The sequence below is a fragment of the Papio anubis genome, chromosome 4 (genome assembly GCF_008728515.1).
Source record: "Papio anubis isolate 15944 chromosome 4, Panubis1.0, whole genome shotgun sequence".
Classification (NCBI taxonomy): Eukaryota; Metazoa; Chordata; class Mammalia; order Primates; family Cercopithecidae; genus Papio; species Papio anubis.
The window spans coordinates 77,645,350-77,667,216 of NC_044979.1; the positions used below are offsets into that span (position 1 = coordinate 77,645,350).

General features: G+C 39.0%; 1 protein-coding gene across 3 annotated transcripts in view; it reads left to right on the forward strand.

Moving 5' to 3' along the window:
- The window catches only part of UMAD1 (UBAP1-MVB12-associated (UMA) domain containing 1), a 250,563-nt gene that overhangs the window by 149,529 nt on the left and 79,167 nt on the right, over positions 1 to 21,867 (forward strand). For all 3 annotated transcript variants that reach the window (XM_031665298.1, XM_017956928.3, XM_017956927.3), the window contains one exon: positions 16,876 to 16,949. In XM_031665298.1, coding sequence (XP_031521158.1) covers positions 16,876 to 16,949 — 74 coding nt within the window. The remainder of the gene's footprint in view (positions 1 to 16,875; positions 16,950 to 21,867) is intronic.

The window sequence follows — 21,867 nt, forward strand, 5'->3', positions numbered from 1 at the left end:
ATGATCTCAATCTCCAGACCTCGTGATCCGCCTGCGTTGGCCTCCCAAAGTGTTGGGATTACAGGCGTGAGCCACCGCGCCCAGCCTACTTAAAATCTTTTGAGGAAAAGTGCTATATCAGAAAATAAACATGAGCAACCCAGTTACGTATTACCATATAATCTGAATATGTTTTACATTAGTTTATGCCCCTCCTTCTTAGAAAGGTTCCCTAATTGTCTGAACTGTGTTGGAGTTTTCGTGGCATGTGCAGTGTTTGTGGAGAACTTTTCCTGTATGGTCATTTCCAAGTGTCTGAAGAATCTGATATCAGTCCTTCAGATTTTAGAAGGTAAAGAGAAAAAGACACCCATAAATCAAGTAGGCATAGAATTTAATATAAGAAGTGAATCGGGATATGGTAAAAAGTTGTGATAGAATGAAAACTTTCTGAACAATGATTTGGGGAAAATGCAATAAGACTTTTAAGATGTCAATCATTCATTTACCCATTAAATTGAATATTTCTTGAATATTGATTGTATGTTCAGTGGGAAGAGGTGAGATGGAATGGGGAAGAATGTTCGAGACAGAGAACAGCACACCTGAAAGGAAGCAGATTTGAGGATCTGAAAGTTGTTTTATGATTGGAGGGTAGAGTTAGAGCAGAAGGGATGAAAAGGGATGAGTTAGTCAGGGTACAGATTGTCCTGGACTTATAAGCCATGTGAAGGAATTTGACGTTTATCCTAAGCACAATAAGGGCCATAAAATAATTGTGGGATGGGCAAAGGCCAGGTCTGTGTTAAGAAAGAGTAAAGAATGGATTGAAGGAAAGAGAACAAGTAGAGGAGGGCAGATTGATTGTGTGGCCACTTATGGGAATCACAGAAATCATGGTAGCCTAAACTCGAGTAGAGTCAGTGGCTTTAGAAAGCTGAACGTGGAGGCCAGGAAACAAAAGAGCCAGCTAGCTGAATGACATGATGTGGGGAGTGAGGGAGGAAGAGGAAGCAGGGCAATTGGTGATACTTTTTCTTCCTTGACACAAAGAGTACCTAGGAGGAGAAGGTGAAAGGGGTAAAGGATTAGTTCCATTTTAGTTGGTGGGATAAAGGAACTTGTGAGATATACCTATCAATGTATTTATCGCTATACCTATCTATATATCATATCCATGTATTCTTATCATCCTAACTATTCCTCTCATTTATTTTTTATTTCAAAATAATTTCAAACTTAAAGGTCACAAAAACAGTATGAAGTGCTTTTTGTTTTTTTGGAATCTTTTGAGAGTAAATTGACAATATGATGTCTCATTACTTCCTAATACTTGAGTATGCATTTCCTAAAAGCAAGGACATCTCCTACATTTATGTTTTGTCCCAGTGATGTCCTTTACAGCAAAAGGATCCAGTCTAGAATCATATGTTGCATTTACTTGTGATGTATTTTTAATCTCCCTCCATCTTGAATGGTTCCTCAGTGTTTCCTTGACCTTCAATATCTAGACATTTTTGAAAATTACAATCTAATTATTTTGTAAAATATCCCTCAATTTGAGTTTGTATGACATGTTTTGCAATTAGATTCAGGTTATGATTCAGGAATTTTTGCTAGGAATATCACAATAATTATGTGTTTTTTTCATTGCAATCTATCAGATGGTGTACAACTCCTGTTTGTTGCATTACTGAAAATGTCAGCTATCATCAGTTATTAATTTTGCTATGAGATGGGGAAGTAGATGCATAGTGTACAGATCAGCTGAGGCTATACAGAAGAGTAAACATTGAGTATTCCCTCCCCCTCTTCTGTAAGTCTTGTTCAGAGAAGTATTTTTTTACATAATAACTGTAATATTTATTGTTATTATAATTTACATTATTACCAACTAAATTTATTATCAGTTTAGTGGAGAAGAGAAATACTTTGCTCTTGCCTTAGATTGAAAGGTATTCCCTGTTGCCACCATGCTGTGGTTTCCAGATGCTTTGCTCTCACTGGGATTGATGTGCTTTCTCACAGGGTGAAGAGAGAACCTTGACAGCCATAGGAGGAGGAAGGTTTGCCTCATTTTAAGTCCGGATGTGGTTAAAGCTTAGGAGTGGGAGAAGAGAAGGGATTTGACTGAGACAAGTTGATTTGAGTGAAGCCGCTACTCTTAGACAACTTTGCATAAAACAGCTGGTTAGTTAATATGTTTCTCTTTTTTTCCATGCTAGTCCTCCAAGCCTTAAAACAAGTTATTAGAGATTAGAATTTTTAAAATATGTTTTCCAATCAGGCACGTGTCCAGTTGAATTCTAATTTCACTAAACCTGCCCCCTAGAAAACTGCTGAACTTATTTGAAAACACTGAGTCATGATGATATAAATATATGATGGGGATTTAATGAAGTAAGTCTAATTTCAAGAATACCTAATTTATGAAACCAAGCAGTACTGTTGAATTTGGTGGTAATTAGAAATATAGGTTTAACATATATAAACCACATATGATTTTCATAATTTTAAAAGAGTAAATGTTTTTACTCTTTAGCCAGTCTTGATATTAGTGATTCCTTCTTTACAAACTGAAATGACTCCAGATTTTTTAAAACAGTACTGTTACTTTTAGAGAAATTTAAAAAATATTGCAAATGTGTTGCCATGTATTTCTAATATAGTACCGCTTTGGAAAAATAGGTGTTTTAAATTAATCAAATATATATTAGTAAACTTTAAAATACAGCATCGAATACAGTATGATAAATAAAATTACTTTATCAGAATTCCTTTGGAGTCTCAGCCAACTTTTATATTTCATGTAATTTACCTCGAACTCCATTGTAACTATGCAGAACCCAGTAAAATCTCTTCTCTTTCTCCTTTCTCCCATATTCTCTTCTCCACAGAATACCAGAGACCTATCAGTTTTCCTAATGCAGCTTCAAAGTCACCATTGACTCCTTGCCCTGTTCCTTCTACCCTTGCAAACTTCTGGGAAGTATTTGCAAGTATCTTATAGCTGAGCTACCCTGTCCTTATTGTAGAAATCCATTCCAAACTTCACATTAGAATTGTGCTTGTAAATCTCTCCTTAAGCCTTTTGCTCAGCTTCTGCCTTTCACCCACGTCAAAGTGCTATTAATAAACTTATTTCCTATTACCAAAGTGTATCCTCCTAAATTTACTTCACGTAACCCATAGTTTCATCAGAAACTTAAATTTTTCTGAGACCATTGCCACCCTCCTCTTGACCATCCCGTGTTTGCCATAATGCACCAGTCAGGAAACAGCCATTTAGTCAGAGCCTACTTGGTGCCAGTCACTTTACCAGATGCTGAGAATACTGTGGCAAATAAACACATTATTGTCCTTGTGGAACTGATAGTCTAGTGGGAACAACAACTTTTAAATAAGGGAGTGCATGTAATTAAGTGATTGCATATGTGTGAAGTGCTTTGGAGAAGAAGGAGAACATATAACTTGTAAAGCAGACATGGGTTTTATTGGGGGTAGTTTTGAGGTAGTTGTGTTGAAGCTGAGGCATGAAGACTGAATATATATTGTTAGCTGGTTGAAATCTAGGTTGGGGAATATTTTAGGCTGAGAGTGGTCCCTTCTCTTTCTATCATCACATTTCACTCTTGTTATCAAGCAGATTCTCATACTATTTATTCTCATACTATTTAGCCATGCCACTTGCTCACTCTCACCCAGTGCTGCTTCATTCTTAATGAGCTCTTGCTTTTATACCTTTCCATATTTGTGATTTTATATTATCAGCTTATTTTGGAATTCCTGAGGTCAGAGTTTTCAAGCTGTTAGATTAGGATCTACCAGTAGCGGGCTCTCAATGTCTGATTGTCCACTGCCTCCTACCTGGTGACTCTCCTTTTCCTTCTCTCAACTCCTCAGATTTTCTGTGCTTTCTACAGGAAGCAAAGCCAGCAGTCAGTAAAGGGGTTGGGGAGTTGGTGGGAGTGGGGACTTAAAATATTTGTCGATATCAAACCTCTCCCCACCAAACACTTGAATTTCATTTTCAGCAACCTCCTCTTCCCATTCTAGTGACATCAAGACTTAAGAAGATTGAAAAATGTCCCATCTTCAGAGGAAATCTAGGTATTTTGCTCTAGATCATTAAAGGATATAATATTAGCCCTGAAATTCTCCATAATCTGTAATTGTGCTTCATCTGTCACCTAATACTTTATATTTTAAATTTCTTCATTTACTTAAAAATTTCTATTTTTGTAACCAGCAGTTACAGTTTTTTTAGAGTAGAGCATATTGATATGCAGTATCACTAACACTGTCAGTACTGGTGATATACATACAAGCAAACTTACAGATATACATCAACAGAAACAACATTATTGTAGTAGTACAAAGTGGTCAAAGTGTGTTCCTCTGATACTGGTTATTATTTTTTTGCTGCAAGGCATAGTAGCTGGGCAGGTGGTTAAACTATTCTTGTAGCCAGGTGGTGAGGCCTTTTATTGAGCCATAACCAATTCATAGCAGAGAGAAAAAAAAACACATTTCCCTCACATGACTTTTCTTTTCCCTTTAAATACCTATTTATTAAAATCACAATGTGAATATGGAATAGAGACTTATAACATCTGTATGGAAACAATTGTTAAAACAAAACTAAAACAAATTGAAAAAGTACCAATTTATTGTTTTAAATAGAGAAAAACATCTTATTTCTTAATTTTTTATTTACTTGTAATAAAATCAATGTAATATTTGCCATCTTAAACTATTTTTGAGTATATAGTTTATTTGTGGTAAGTTCATTCGCATTGTTGTACAACAGATCTCTAGAACTAAAACTGAAACTCTGTACTCATTGAACAAAACGCCCCTTCTCCCCTCCCCACAGACTCTGGAAACCACCATTCTGTTTTCTGTCTCTATGAATCTGACTATTTTAGGTATCTCATATGAGTAGAATCATACAGTATTTGTCTTGTGACTGGCTTATTTTACTTAACAATGTCTTCAAGCTTCATCCATGTCATAGCATGTATCAATTTCCCTTTAAAGCTAAATAATATTCCATTATATGTTTATACTACATTTTTTAATTCATCATCTGTCAGTGAAGACTAGGGTTGCTTCCACCATTGGCTGTTGTGCAGGGTGCTACTGTGAACATGGGTGTATGTTCAATTATCTCTTTGAGACTCTGCTTTCAATTCCTTTGGGAACATTTACTTAGTGAGCCCCAATCTTCATACGGAGTTATTTATTCTTCACGTATTTGAACAATGTGGGGGGAATCGATAAAGGGAAAGAGGAGACAGTGACTGTAAAAAGTAGGCAGATAATAGTCTGTCCACTGTTTAAGGCTCTCTCTGCTTCAGTGTTTCTCAAAGTGTTGTCCATGTCCCACTCGCATTAGAGTATCTGGGAAATTTTGATTCTTAGGCCTTTCATCAGACTTTTCAAGTCAGACTCTCTTGTGATACTCAGGAATTTGCACCCCAGGGGATTCTTATGTACACCGAAATGTGAGATGCACTGCCCTGCTGGCAACTAGACATCCCAGGATTTATCTGCGTTTATGCAGATGAAAACCCTGTTCCCTGCTACTAATAGCGCCTTGCTTTTGGGGGGCACATCCATCCCATGCCAGCCTATGATTTTCACTTTATTCTGTCTGCATATTGTAGCCCAACTAAAAGTCTCATCAATATAGTAAAGGAGGGGCAGCCCTGAGTTTGCAGCCCTAAACTTGGATTCAGGCCCATTCAGGCCCTTCTTCTCAGGCTCCTAATGGTGATTCACTATTGCTGTGTGTCTGCTTCTAATCAGTGGGCCAGTGAACAGGTTAGAACTTCCCCGCTCTGGCCTTGTAGTGTTTAGGCTTACCTGAGTTCTTAAAGGGACCAAATCTCTTTCCTGATATGAACATATTAAGTATAGCATAGCAAATTGTGATCCTAATTAGGGCAGTAATTTCTCACGTTCATCTTGTATAGCTGAATGACGTATGTGATAGCTTTAATAAAACCAACCAGCTTCTGCATTTTGAAACTGAACTCTGTCTTCATCTAGTTATCACGTTGTGCTATCTCTAACATGTGTTCTTTGCTTCTGATTATTACATGATCTGTGATTTGCAAGTGACTTTTTTCCTTTTTTTCTTTTTTTGATACAGAATCTCGCTTGCTCTGCTGTCCAGGCTGGAGTGCAGTGGCATGATCTCGGCTCACTGCAGCCTCCGCCTCCTGGGCTCAAACAATCCTCCTGCCTCAGCCCCCAAGTAGCTGGGACCACAGGCCCACACCACCATGCGTGGCTAATTTTTGTTTTTTTTTGTAGATGTGAGGTTTTCCCATGTTGACCAGGTTGGTCTCGAACTCCCCACCTCTGCCCGCCTCAGCCTCCCAAAGTGCTGGGATTACAGGCGAGAGTCACCGTGCCCAGTTAGCGCATATTTTATTTTCTATTTACATATTTAGGCTTTAAGCTATACACACTAAAAATTCTTTTTTATGGCAGTCCTGTTTGTTCTCAGCAGAGCCTGTAGAGCCTGTTGTCAGTGGAATGCTGAGAACAGCCCTTTGTAGAGTTTTCTATTGGCAGTATTTTGGGATTCAGGCTGAGGAATGGTTGACCCAACTTATGCTTCAAGCAGTATATAAATTTACTCTGACATGGGAAATATATTAACAGCACCAACAACAAAAAACCTTTCAAGATGCAGATTTGTACAGCATAATACAGTATTGTGCAAATGTACATATACAAAATTAATTTGGCCTTTTCAGTTTCTAGTCTTCCAGCCTAAAAGTAAGAATTGTTTTTAACAAAGCATTAAACGGCTAAATTGATGTTTTGGTGTTCCTTCAAGATCTTCCAGAAAAATTATTACCCCATAGCTACAAAGTAACAAGACTCAGAACTAAGGACATCAGTGAAGCCCAAGACAAGTTAATTAAGAGCAGGAGGGTAAGACTGACCCTTGGTTATGACCTCATTTAGATTTGTTGGTGTTCTTACTTTCCAGATTAAGCATAGTTAACTATTCAGTGTGACCCAATGCTTTTAAAGTAGTAAGCATGTTTTTGAGCTGTATGATTTGAACAGCAATCACATTTAAAATCTAACATGGTGCCTAAAAGTTGTATAGAAATATGTATGAAAATTCACACTAATATCTTTTAACGTAGACTACCTGTTCTGGTGAACCCTTAGTTTGAAACTTTCTTTGTATTTTACAATCATTTATCGTTCTTTTTATTAGCTCTTAGTGAGTAGTGTATGCAGCATTTTCTTACAGTCCTTCTCCCACCTACAGTCAAATCAACAGATGTTTATTGAGCATTCACTTTGCATGTGCCAGTTCTTTCCTTTGCCAATTTTGGGTGTTAATAATTTTGGTATGCTAATTTATTACATGCTCTGTGCCATTTTAATTTGCTTTTCTTTAATTCACAGTCAGCTTGAACCCTTTCCTATATTTGTTTGCTAACTGCATTCCTTCCTCTATGGCTTAGCTGTTCCTATTCTTGGCTCATTTTCCTTTGAGGTTATAACAGTTGTCAACAGAATCCTGACCAGGCTCCTGGGCAAGCCATGTCTTAACCAATTAGTACTTTTGTTTTCTCTCCATTCCTTTTTTCTTCATTATGGTGGAAAACAGACAGGGATTAAATGGACAGAATTAGAAAAGTAGGAGGGAAAACTAAACTGAATTGGAAGAGATTTAAATGTAGTGTGTTTAAAATTGAATTGGATAACTTAACTCAAGCTTTGATAAGTAATGGGAAGCACCATGATATTATGGAATAATTTGTCACTGTCAACAGACTTGGGTTTTAGTACGAGGTCTGCCTCTGTTAAATGACTGCAATAAAGCCTACCTCACAACACTGCCAGAGCATTTAATAAGATTACATGTAAGGGCCTAGTCCTCTCATCCTCTCTGTCTTAGTTTGTTTGGGCTGCTATAACAAAATACCATAAACTGTGTGTCTTATAAACAACAGAAATTTATTTCTCGCAGTTCTGAAAGCTGAGAAGTTCAAGATCAAGATGCTGGCAGATTTGGAGTCTGATGAGGGCCCGCTTTTTGGTTTGTAGAAGGCATCTTCTTGCTGCATTTTCACAAGGCAGAAGGGGACAACTCAGCTCTCTTCCGCCCCTTATAAGGGCGCTAATCATGCTCATGAGGGCTCCACCCTCATGACCTCCCAAAGGCCCCACCTCTTACTACCAACACATTGGGGATTAGGTTTCAGCATATGAATTTTGTGGGGGCCGGGGAGGACACACACATTCAGTCCATAGATTCTCCGATGCTAAACGAGCATATCACTAATTGCTACCTGCAAAGACAGAATAGCAGCCGAAGCCAAGATCTTACCCCGGCTTCCCATCCTTCTCTGCAATTAGTGTCTAATATGTTTTCCCATTTAATCTTTATAACAGCCTTAGTATGTACCATTATTCCCATTTTTCAGATGAGGAAATTGAGGCACTGAGAAGTAACTTGTACAAGGCCATAGATTTGGTAAAGGATTTGGGTAGAGTTCTGTCAGATTTCAAAGCCATTCTTTTTCCACAGTGCCAGGCTGCCTAGAATAATGAGTATGACTGAAGAATGAAAAGGAGTTAATGGTGTGGCCATTCCCCTGTTCTTTCCACTGCTTCACTTGGTGAATGACTAATAGGCAAACACTCCCAGAGGGTATTTGCATTTTAAAAGCGAGCTCATTAACCCTAATGAATCTCTAATTGGTGGAATTTGTGGGGGGGATATTTTTAAGTACTGGGGCTTTCTCCTGTGTCTTCAAGGTGCCTGGCTTTTTCTTCTTTATAGATTATCAACTATTCTGGAATCAGAATCGTGTAGCAGAATGCAGTCACATACTGCTAGTCTGTCGCAAATGCATTAACAGGGAGTCATGAATTAAAAGGGAGCCATGAAAAAATATTGAAAGGAAAAAAGTGTGGGTTAACATTGTCTAAAGTGAATGTCCGAAAGCAAATAAATTTGGCCATATAGAGGGTCTTCCGAAGAGTCAGATGAAATAATATATTTTATAACCAAATTTAACTTTAGAAATGTTGTATCAGCATTTCCCATGGTGCGTTAATGAAGCTCTGCAAGATGTTTAATAGGTGTCAGATGAATAAAATGGCTCCACAGTCAAATACACTTTGAAAAAAAAAAATTTTTTTTAAGTTTCTTTACTGCAAAATTTCCTAGATACTAAAGTGCATTAGGAAATCAGCTGGAAGAGAACTTGCATTCTGAAGGTTTTTCTCATATTTTTGACCATAGAAATATTTTTTTCCATGTGAACCCCTTGGAACCAGTGTTTTGTAGATTGCATTCTCAGATACAGAGTTCTAGATAAATCATCTTTAAAGAAAAGAAAAACAGTTTTCTGTATTCACAGCCCTTTGGATGCAGGCAGGCTCCAACCCAGTCCACAGAAGCCCATTTCCAGTCTTGTTGGGCTCAAGGGCATGGCAGTAATAACAGTCCTCTTCCCCAGATGAGACCTGGCCAACTGAGAGGAGGGGGGAAAGGAACAGATGGAGACCAAACTCTCAACTTTATTGCCTATAAAGCTGGTGTTGAAGAATGTGGCTTATAACAGGGAGCAAAAGGGCTTCCTAATCTGAATCCCAGAATTAGATTGAGTGTGTAAACCAAAAGTAAGATCCCAAACCCCCACAACAGACTGAACGGACCCCCTCTGGGCCTGAAAAACTGAATTCCCAATTATGACAGGAAGGGAGGTTGGAGATCTTGTTATACCCCCTCCCTTTTGGAGTTTAGGAGCAACTGACTAGCATTAAGGTTAAAAGAGAGGTTGTAAGACTGACAAAACAGACTCATTGTAGCAATAAGATACCAAATTCCAACCTGACACTGGTGTAGGACCTCATGACAGATAGCAGACCCTGAAGGAAATAAAAATATTTTACCCTAGAATATATTTCCTTGACATATTTTTAAATGGCCCTGCAAAGCTGTCTTTTATGGGTGAAATTGCATCTGTAGAGAATCTCCTTCCCTTTCTAGATCTTTCCCAGATCTAGGAGAGATTAAATGAAAGGCTGACACCTTTAAGGTCTGAAGAGAGACATTTAGGATATTCTCTATAGGGCTGTTACCTGAAGGCGTCATCTGCTTAACAAGAACCTTGGTTTCCGCAATGCCCTTTTTCTTGACTCAAGCATTTGCTTCTAGTCTTTAGACAAAGCTGAACTCCTTCAACCAACTGCCAATCCGAAAATCTTTGAATCCAACTATGACTTGTAAGAACCCCCTACTTTGAGATGTCCCAACTTTTTAGGCTGAACCAATGTATGCCTTACATGTATTGATTTATGTCTTTGCCTGTAATTTCTTTCTCTCTAAAATAGATAAAACCAAACTGTAACCTGACCACCTCAGGCACACTTTCTCAGGGCCTCCTGAGACTGTTTCCTGGGTCACGGACACACACATTGGATCCGAATAAACCTCTCCAAATATTTTACAGAGCTTGGCTTTTTTGTCAGCTAGTTCCACTCAGTTACAAAATATGCTGAGCTGGCCAGGCTTTTCCCCAAGTGGGAGGATGTTTCTGTGGAGGATCAGAGCAGACAGCAACATGCTGCCTGTGTTCCTTGATTCTTAAGAGAGGGAAGAAGAAGTTACTGGAAAGGAATCCTGGTCCTGGGGAGGGTTCTTAGATCTCCTGCAAGAAAGAATATGGGGTGAGTCCACAGAGTGAAGAAAGAAACTTTATTAAGCAAGTAAAGGAATAAAGGAATGGCTGCCCCATAGGCAGAGCCGCAGCAAGGGCTGCTGGTTGGCTATTTTTATGGTTGTTTCTTGATTATATGCTAAACAAGGATGGGTTATTCATGGGTTTTTAAGGAAAGGGGCAGGGATTTCCCAGAACTGAGAGTTTCTCTTCCTTTTAGACCTTATAGGGTAACTTCTGGATGTTGCCATGGCATTTGTAAACTGTCATGATGCTGGTGGGAGTATTGTTCAGCATGCCAATACATTATAATTAGCATATAATGAACATTGAGGATGACCAGAGGCCACTTTCATCACCATTTTGGTTTTAGCTGCCTTCTTTACTGCATCCTCATTTATCAGCAGGGTGTTTGTGATGTTTATCTTGTGACCTCATATCCCATCCTGTGACTAAGAATGTCTAACCTCCTGGGGATGTGGCCCAGCAGGTCTAAGCCTCATTTTATCCAGATCCTATTCAAGATAGAATCACTGGTTCTAAGGCCTCTGACAAGGGGACAGAACCACTTGTGGCCAAGTCCTCCCAAATGCAACAGCCAGTGGACAGGAGAGTGGAGAGAGGTCTGGGGTGAATGTTAAGGGAATTTCCTCCATGTTTAAGGAAGCATAAGGGAAGTGACCTCACAGGATTAACAGGAATTCTGAACAGAAATATATAGATATAATTAAACATTCTTCAGGCTGTACTTTGACCCATTTCAACTCCTTTCTTTCTTTCTTTTTTTTTTTTTTTTTTTTTTTTTTTTTTTTTTTTTTTTTTGGTGGAGTTTCCCTCTTGTTGTCCCAGACTGGAGTGTAATGGCATGATCTTGGCTCACCACAACCTCTGCCTCCCAGGTTCAAGTGATTCTCCTGCCTCAGCCCCCTCCTAGTAGCTGGGATTACAGGCATGTGCTACCACACCCGGCTACATTTGCATTTTTATTAGAGACAGATTTTCTCCATGTTGGTCAGGCTGATTTCAAACTCCCGACCTCAGGTGATCTGCCTCCCTTAGTCTCCCAAAGTGTTGGGATTACAGGTGTGAGCCACCATGCCCGGCCGACCCATTTCTTTGTAACCAAAATTTATGTAACACCAGATACTGACCATTTGTATCCCCATTGTTCCTATAGATAGGATTCTGGTTTTCGTTCAAGATAGTATCCCTGACACTAGAATCATAAGCTCTTGTTGAAGAATTACTTAAGCAGATCCTGGATTCTAGTGGAACAACTAACACCAACCAGTTTAAAGACCCCCACAGAAGAACCAAATCAGCAAGAGAATACCATTTCTTCATCTCCCTGCCCCATGATTTCACCCTGTAATTTTCAACCAATCAGTGGTCTCCACACTTTGGCCCACTCCAAAACCCCCGAACTCCTCTGGGGGACAGATTTGAGGTTTCTTCATGTCTCCTCATTCGGTTGTCCTAAGATTAAAGTTCTTTTACTGCTGTAGCCCAGTGTCTCAGTGTATTAGTCTGTTTATGTTGCTATAAAGGAATACCTGAGAATGGTAATTTATAAAGAAAAGAGATTTATTTTGCCTCAGGGTTCTGCAGGCTCTACAGGACGCGTGATGCTGGCAACTGCTTCTGGTCAGGGCCCTGGGAAGCTTACAATCATGGCAGAAGGTGAAGGGAAACCAGTGTGTCACATGGCAAGAGTGGAAGCAAGAGAGATGCCAAACTCTTAAACAACCATCTCTCACATGGACTGAGAATTCATTACCACAGGGAAGGCACTTCATGAGGGATCTGTGCCCATGGCCCAAACATCTCCCAGCAGGCCCACCTGCAACATTGGAGATTACATTTCAACATGAGGTTTGGAGGAGACACACATCCAAATCATACCACTCAGTGTACTGACTTAACCTATTACGGTTACATAAGGAGTGGGAACCAAGTATCTGCCCCATCACCCACCCGCCATCAGCCGCTTCAGACAAGCCTCCTCTGGGTGACATGCCTCTTAAGTAGGCATTTGGTTCCTCTCCCATCACTGGAAATTTCTGTCCTTTCCAATTTCCTTTATACATATGCTCACTCTTCAGCATAATTTCTCGCCTCAACCATCTTCACCCAGTAGAATGGGAGCATGATGATACTCTAATGACCATTCCTTTCTCAACTCTTTATATAGCTAAAACATCATCCAACTTTTTTTTTTTTTTTCTTGAGACGGGGTCTCTCTCTGTTGCACAGGCTGGAGTGCGGTGATGTGATCTTGGCTCACTGCAACCTCTGCCTTCCAGGTTCAAGCAATCTCCTGCCTCAGCCTCCCCAGTATCTAGGGTTACAGGCACGCGCCACCACACCCAGCTAATTTTTGTATTTTTGTTAGAGATGGTTTCACCATGTTGGCCAGGCTGGTCTTGAACTCCAGACCTCAGGTGATCCACCTGCCTCAGCCTCCGAAAGTGCTGGGATTATAGGCGTGAGCCACTGCACCTGGCCATCATTCAACTTTTTATCCCAGAAAAGGTGGAAGGCATATATTTCTCTAAAACAGACTGGAAAACTACAGGCTGCCACTTGTTTTGGTAAACAAAATTTTATTGGAACACAGCCACACTCATTAGTTTACATATTTTCTATGTCTGCTTGTGACTACAATGATAGAGTTGTGAAGTTGTGACAGAGACCTTATGGCCTGCAAAGACTAAAATGTTTACTATCTGACGCTTTACAAAATTTGCCAACCCCTCATCTAAAATATAGATGGATTTCATGTCAGTCCTTTAAGTTCTGAGAGAGCTTCATTAGTATGTATATGTAGCCTTTATCATTTAAAGGCTCTAATAAAAACTACATTTGAAATAAAATTGCATGGCTGCACTATAGGGACAACTTTTGCGTCTTGTAAAATTGTTTCTAGCCTTAAAAACTTCTTGAAAAATATGAAGGGAATTGTGTGTTGCTTTGAAGGACCAGAAGGAAGAATAAAGTCTTACACCAGTCAGAAGTATTTGATGTCACCATTGAAAAGGGAAGAAAACAGATAATCTATGGGGCATATGGAAGCAAAAAGGAGAAATGAAAGCTGTCTGCAGGACAAGAAGGCACAAGATCCTGCCTTCAGCGCTCCCTATCAGAGCCCTGGGCTCCTCTCTTCACACCCTGTTCCCTAACTCACAGTCTAGTTTCCTCCCACCTTGGCCCTCATGCATTGGAACTGTTCACCAGACCACAGAATCCCCAGAGATGTCAAGAGACTGGGTTCTGCTCCCACTGTGACCGCTTTCTATGTGGGAAACCTTGGGCAGGTCACTGAGTGCCTCTGCCGCTTAGGTTTCACTCTTTTGTAAATTGGGGGTGGGCAGAGTTATCGTACTGTGCTTGCCCAACAGTAATCAAATGTGATGTTTTTTAACATTTGATTTCACATATGTGAAAGGAAAGGTATTATGAAATTGTCAGTGTTTTTTTGTTAAAATGTCTGAGTTGCAGATGAAATTTTGTTATCCAATATATAAATTAGAGTTAACTGATATTTGAAAACTTAAGTACCTTATTTCATATTTCTCATATCCATTTTTGCTTATTTTTTAATAGTATTTAACTTTTATATGGATTAGAGAAAATATAGAAAATAACTGAATTTTTACCATAATAAAAATTCTTTAATGGGTGGAAAAAATTTCAAAAATTATATTTCATTGTGATCCATTCTTTTCTGTTTGTTGTTTGTTCAGCTTTCGTTTTTATGCCTTTGTTTACAGAGAAACAATCTTACAGATGGCAATTTCCTTGTAAGCATTATTGTCCTACCTGAGTCATCGCCAGACATGGCATTTCAGTAAATAGTGATTCAGCAATTGCTTCCAGGCAGATGTGTTGTGTGAAGTTAAGAACACTGGCTGATAACCTTTCTGGGTTTTTCAAGCTGTAGGGAGAAAGTTTTGTGTAGATACACACCTTGAAATCAGGAAATGGCAAAGGAAGCACAGACTTTGTGCTGGATGATTTTAACCAAATATACTGTTTGTGTGACTATGGATGAACAGTAATCTTTTTAAAAGATAAATAATATTTCTTCGAGTAAAGGACCTTTTGTAGTGAGTTATACGTATTTTCTTAGAAACATCATGCATGTGCATTGTTAAACACAACTTTGACCTTGTTGTACAGACATGTGTATTACTTTGGCCACTCAGGTTCCTGTGGTCTCATGCCTATAACTAAGCAAACCAAACTCCTCATACGTTGGTTTCTCCAATGTAAATTGGAGGTTCTCTTATCCCTCACTTTCAGAGATGGGGGATTTCTTTTGCTTCACAAATATGTTTTTACAAACATGTATGCTCAAATATAGTTTTTATTATGTATCATAAAGTCTTATCTTGTCACCATTTTTTCCTGAGATGGAGTTTCGCTGTCATTGCCCAGGTTCTGAAGTGCAATGGCGCGACGTCGGCTCACTGCAACCTCCACCTCCTAGGTTCAAGCGATTCTCCAGCCTCCTGAGTAGCTGGGATTACAAGCATGCGCCACCATGCCCAGCTAATTTTGTAATTTTGTAGAGACGGGGTTTCACCATGTTGGTCAGGCTGGTCTCAATCTCCTGATCTCAAGTGATCCACCCACCTTGGCCTCCCAAAGTGGTGGGATTACAGACGTGAGCCACCACGCCTGGCCTTGTCACAGTTTTACCATGAACTACAAAGAGAAGTTCACTAATTATTCAACTAATATTTATTGAACACCTATTGTGTGCTGGGCCCTGCCCAACAGTAATAATGTTGCACAAAACAGAGAACGAAGTAATAGGGTGGAATATGCATTGTAAACATTTTGCGGGTTAATTTATCTTAAATAAATAAGCTACCAATTTTGTTCTTGTTTCATGATTTTATAATTTAACAGGCTTATATATTTTTTATTACTTTAATCACACTTTTTAAAAAATTGCAATAGGTTTTGGTGGAACAGATGGTGTTTGGTTACAGGAATAAGTTCTTTAGTGGTGATTTCCGAGATTTTGGTGCACCCATCACCCGAGCAGTGTACACTATACCCAAAGTGTAGTCTTTTATCCCTCACCCCGCCACCAACCCTTTCCCCTGAGTCCCCAAAGTCCAATGTATCATTCTTATCAACAGGCTTGTATTTAATCCTTTACAATTTTCATGAGACTCTTCCTTGACTATAGCCATTAGTAAACTAAACTTTTGTGTTGCATATGGAGAAGTTAAGCTTAGACAAGATTTTCATACTTTATCTCCAGTCAAGACTCATGACTTTTCCTTACATTAACAAATTTCTAACCATTAGTGTCAGCTAAGCCATCATCCATTTCTTTGGTAATCTTCCCTGCTGTGGACATTCCTAAGATGGCCCAATTTTATAGAAAAAGCAATTTACAAATTGCTAAATTAGCGTCTGATTATGCTTCAAAGAAGTAGGCTAATAGGTAGTCTCTGTCTATCATGTGTTAATCACAAACCATTAGTGATAATTAATAAATTAAAATGGGCCAGTTATTAAATTCTGCTTATACTTACCCAAGTGTGTCTGTGTCTATCCTATGTCCTTCAAGCCAGCCTACTCATCCACTTCATTTAGTAATGTAACCCAGCCAGGCACTAGCCTTAGGAATCAAAGTATTAAGTGAAGGCTAGTTTATGCATTTGTTCATTATTCTTTCCTGCTGTAAGGATTATCTATCATCTGGTTAATTATTACATATAAACATACACATCTACTTCAAAGCAAATCCACAGACACACAAACGCTTACAAAGAGTAAGCCTTATGAAAAACTAACTTGGAGGACAGTTATCCACATCATAAAGACTTTTTATTTCAACATAATTTGCCTTAAGTCATAAACTTTCCAAGTTTATTTGAAATATGACTTGATTTATAAAATATGAATTTATTTGATTTTTCCAGAGTAAATCTATATAAAACAGGATACATTTAGGTTGTGTGTATATGTATTTATTAATGATATATGAGACTTGTTTATAAGTACTGTTCTTAAAAAGTTAGCATGTTTACTTTGAAACAAGGGAAATAGTGGTTTCTTCCATGATATGAAACATGTAATAACAAAAGATACTTCAAACAAAGAGCAGGTAGTTTGGCCTCAGTAATATGGTCAAGTTTTAAAAATCTATACGTATTTTACTTCATAGGGGATACAACAAATGAGCAGAGAATGGCAGCAAGAGGCAAAACTTCGGACGTAGAAGCCAGCCAATCTTCGGAGGTAAGTGAAATAGGGTAAGTCCTTTTCAGTGAAACTGAAGGAGTCACTATGATTACATATGCCTCCGAGGATAAATAGTAACTTCTGCTCTTGCTATGCCGTAGGTGCCTGAATACAGGGAAACAAGTGGTCTGCTCAAAGTCAGTGGATAGCAGTACAGGGAGTGCCTTCCCAAGTGCTAAACTTTTTAAGTGCTGGAAATGAAAACTTTCTGTTAAAAACAAAACAAAACAGAAATCAAGTCCTTAAGTTAAAACATTTAAACTATTTTTAATTGAGTGATTATTTACTAATACATTTCAATAAATAGGCAGTACATAAACTTGTAGAGAAAGGCTTAAAAATAATCCATTCAGCCGGGCGCAGTGGCTCACGCCTGTAATCCCAGCACTTTGGGAGGCCGAGGCGGGCAGGTCAAGAGATTGAGACCATCCTGGCCAACATGGTGAAACCCTGTCTCTACTAAAAATACAAAAATTAGCTGGGCATGGTGGCATGTGCCTGTCGTCCCAGCTACTCGGGAGGCTGAGGCAGGAGACTCGCTTGAACCTGGGAGGCGGAGGTTGCAGTGAGCGAAGATGGTGCCACTGCACTCCGGCCTGGCGACGGAGCAAGACTCCGTTTCAAAAAAAAAAAAAATACATTCAAAACTCCATTGCCTTACTAGTTCCAGCATCAAAGTACACTCCTTGAAAGTATTCTGTAGAAAAACTAGGGTATTTGTTCTTTTTCACATGAGAAAACTATTTGCTTTCTAAGGGTATGCATGAAAATGTAGTTAGGATACTTTTGAATACTATATAGAAATATACTAACATTATTTAATCACCAAAATCATCATCTTTAAGACTTAAGGGGAATGTTAAGTACTAGGGTGGAAGGATTATCTTGAAATTTGAAACTTTCTACATGGTGACACACCTCTGCCTGTATTCTAGCTGTAGCACATGAGGGTATTGCTGCATACAACTAGAGAGAGGTCAGGGACCTGGCCAGTGTGATTCACCATGGTTCCTTAACGCCTAGCCCACAGTAGGTAGTTGAAAAGATTTGTTAAATGAATAAGTTAGTACAATCATGAGTTATAAGTAGAGAGTAATATATTTTTAAGAGATACTTTTATTTTTTATATTTATATTTTTCACCATGAACAAATATTTTACAATCGAGGAAAAATCATCTTATTTAAAACATCTTATTTAAAGATGTGATCTAGGAAGTAAATTCATGAGGAGGAAGAAAATCATCTTTCTCATGAAACTGTGCATTCATTCTTTCACTTATGCATACAACAAGTATTTATTACACTGACTGCACTCAAGATACTGTGCATGGAGCTGAATATATAATGGTGAAAGTAAGATACAAGGACAAAGAAAAATGTCCAGCTTATATGTTGAAGCAACTTGATCTCTTTCATTTATGCATACAGTTGGTGAGGCTGGGCATAGTGGCCCATACCTGTGGTCCCAGTGCTTTGGGAGGCCAAGGAAAGAGGATTGCTTGAGGCTAGGAGTTTTGAGACCAGCCTGGGCAACACTGAGAGACTCATCTCTACAAAAAAATTAAAAAATTAGCTGGGCATGGTGGCACATGCCTGTAGTCCCAGGTACTCAAAAGACTAAGGTGGGAGAATTGCTTGAGCCCAGGAATTCAAGGCTGCCAGCCTGGGCAGCAGAAACATGTAGTGAGTGCTGACCATAAGTAGCATCTCTGATAGGAAATAAAAGTTGATATGTTTGGGATTTGGGTAATAACTACCAGGATGGTTCAAAAATCATCCACGATTACTTGAGTTTAGTTGCTTATTGTCTTCTTTTATATGGGCTGCTACAGCAAAATACCATAAATTGAATACCTTATGAACAACAGAAATTTATTTCTTTAGTTCTGGAGGCTGGAAAGACCAAGGTCAAGGTGCTGGCAGATTAGTGTCTGGTGAGGGCCCGTTTTCTTTGGTTTGCACTCTGGCTGTGTCCTCACATGATAAAGGGAGAACTCTAGTTTCTTCAGCCCCTTATAAGGGCACTAATCCCATTAATGCGGGCTCTCCCCTACCACCCCCAATACAGTTGCCTTGGAGATTAGGTTTCAACATATGCATTTTGGAGGGACACAAAGCATTCAGACCATAGCACTTAGTTGTGTGTTTCATTGGAAATGTCTGCAGAACTTGACTATTTTTCAAAGTTGATTCATTGATAGAAGGAATTCCAAGACTAATTCTTAAGAAAAGATGCTTTTAAGGTTACAATCCACAGAGCTTTGAAACAAATTCATTATTGTGCTACTTTCTAGTCTCTCTATTAATGTAGTCAATTGTTAATCATTAAGGCTGGATGTATATACTCATGCAGTAACAGATACTTCAAAAGTGTCTTCTATTCAAGTAACGGCTGAGCAAAGAGAGGACAGTGTTTGCTATCAGAGAGCTCACTAAGGTAGGAAAAAAGAAAAGTGGAGTGGGAGACTATAAATGAGACCTCAGGGTTAAATCGCAATGCAAGAGGAAAATAATAAAATACTTTTAGAGACTATATATGTTTTGCCACAGAAAAGCCAGATAGTAATTTACCTTGACAGTAAGCATCTAACATGGGATTTGCTATTCCTCCCCTTTAAAATACAAAAACGAGGCCGGGCACGGTGGCTTACACCTGTAATCCCAACACTTTGGGAGGCTGAGGCAGCCAGATCATGAGGTCAGGAGATCGAGACCATTCTGGCTAACATGGTGAAATCCTGCCTCTACTAAAAATACAAAAAATTAACCGGGTGTGGTGGCCTGTGCCTAGAGTCCCAGCTACTTGGGAGGCTGATGCACGAGAATTGCTTGAACCCGGGAGGCGGGGGTTGCAGTGAGCTGAGATCGCGCCACTGCACTCCAGCCTGGGCGACAGAGCCAGACTTCATCTCAAAAAAACAAAACAAAACAAAACAAAAAGTGAAAACACTGCTGAACACTCTCTACCCTTCATACACTTGCTTGATATAGTAAAAATGAGTCTTATCCAGCCTCCTAGATTTAAATTCTGTGTAGAAGTTGATGACTCCTAGAACATGTCTCTACCTAGACTTCTCCCCTGAGTTCTAGACTCTATACCCAGCTGCCTATGTAACATTTCACTTACAAATTTCTACACAGGTTAGCCTTTCCTTAACCATGGAAGAACTATTGATACCTGGCCCCACCACCCTGAAGCCTCTCTGTGCCCAAGTTTTAATCATCCCTGTTTAATATCACCACCCTCTATCTGTATAGTGATTTAGAACCAAACCCCCTTAGGTACCCTTGGCTCCTCTCTTTCCCTCACACTGCACATCCAGTCTATCAGCACGTCCTGCCATCTTGCCCTCTATATCCGGAATGTGATTGCTTCTCAACGTCATCACTGTTAGAACAGTCTAAGCCACCCCTTTTACCAGGCCCCCATTCTTTCTCCTTCAGCCCATTCTCCACATAGCAGACAGAAATATGTCGGATCACATCACTCCTTGGCTTAAAAGCTCTGACTATCTACTGTAACTAGAATAAATGCTAAGCTCCTTGCAGTGGGCCACAAGGAACTCCATACTCTCTCTAATCTCATTTTTCTCCCCATTCCCATCCCCATCCACCAGCCGCCTGCGCCTGCTGTTCTGTCTCTAGATGATGTTAAGACTTTTCCTATCTCAGGCTTTGTATTTGCTAGTCCTTTTTTTAACCAGAGCTTCACTTGGCTTCCTCCTTATCATTCAGGTGTCACTTTTCATGACTACCTCAGCTAATGTGTCCCTCCCCCGAGTCACTGTCACATAACTCTGTCTTATTTTCTTCATCACACTTATCACTATCTCGGATTATTCATTTGCTATCTGCTTCTCCTGACTAGAATGAAAACAGACATTGTATGTCTAGAATAGTGTCTGGTACACAAAAGTTACCCAATAAATACTTGCTAACTGATCATTTAGATTTTATTTAATATCTTTGTCCATCTGCCAGGTTAAAGGCCTAAATGTCATTTTGGCTCCTTCTTCTCACCCCCTCATTAAATCTATAACCAAGTCCTAATGTTTCTGCCTACCAAATACCTTCCAAATGCAGTTTCTCCTACACCAACTAGGTCCTCATCTGTTCACTAGACTATTGTTAGATGAGCAGTTTCTTCCCCAAATATCTTTCTACAAAAGAACAGCGGGTTTTTTATTTACTTCCGTGCTCCCCCCTAAAATCCCTTGAAACCTGCACAATGAAGCTTAAACCTTGAACCCTGTTCTAATGTCACTTCCTTTGTGAACCCTTTTCTCTGCTCCCCCAGCCAGAGACAACCCTAATGTCCTCTTAATGCTTATATTGTTTTTTATGAGTTCACTATAGTGCAGGTTTTTGAAAGGCGGGGGCTATAGCTTAATTAGCTTTATGACCTCAGCAACTATCACACTGTTAGACATATGTGATGTAACATAAATGCCCTGTCAATGATTTCTGGATAGATAAATCAAAAATAAATAATCCACTTATATTTATTAAATTCTGTTTTCTACTTTACATGATAAACACACAGTTATATCTTTTCTCACACACAAAAATTTTTTCTTGCATTCCTTTGGAGTTACCCATTAAAAAATCTGTTAATTTACATTATTTTTGGCACTCTTACTACATTAGCAGGGAAAAGTTTAATACCTTCAGTTAGTTTTAAATACATATATATACATCTGATTAAGAAATCAAACTATTGTGCTAACTGGAAAGATTCTAATTATTTTAATTTTTAATGACTATATAAGCAATGTTGAAATACTCTCTATAATGAGAACATAATTAGTAAATTAGCATGGATTCCATAAAGCTTAAAAATAACATTTGTAGTTGCCAAACTATAACTCACTTTTCTAAGAACCCTTTGGAGAAGGTGGCTTTTAGTATACCAAA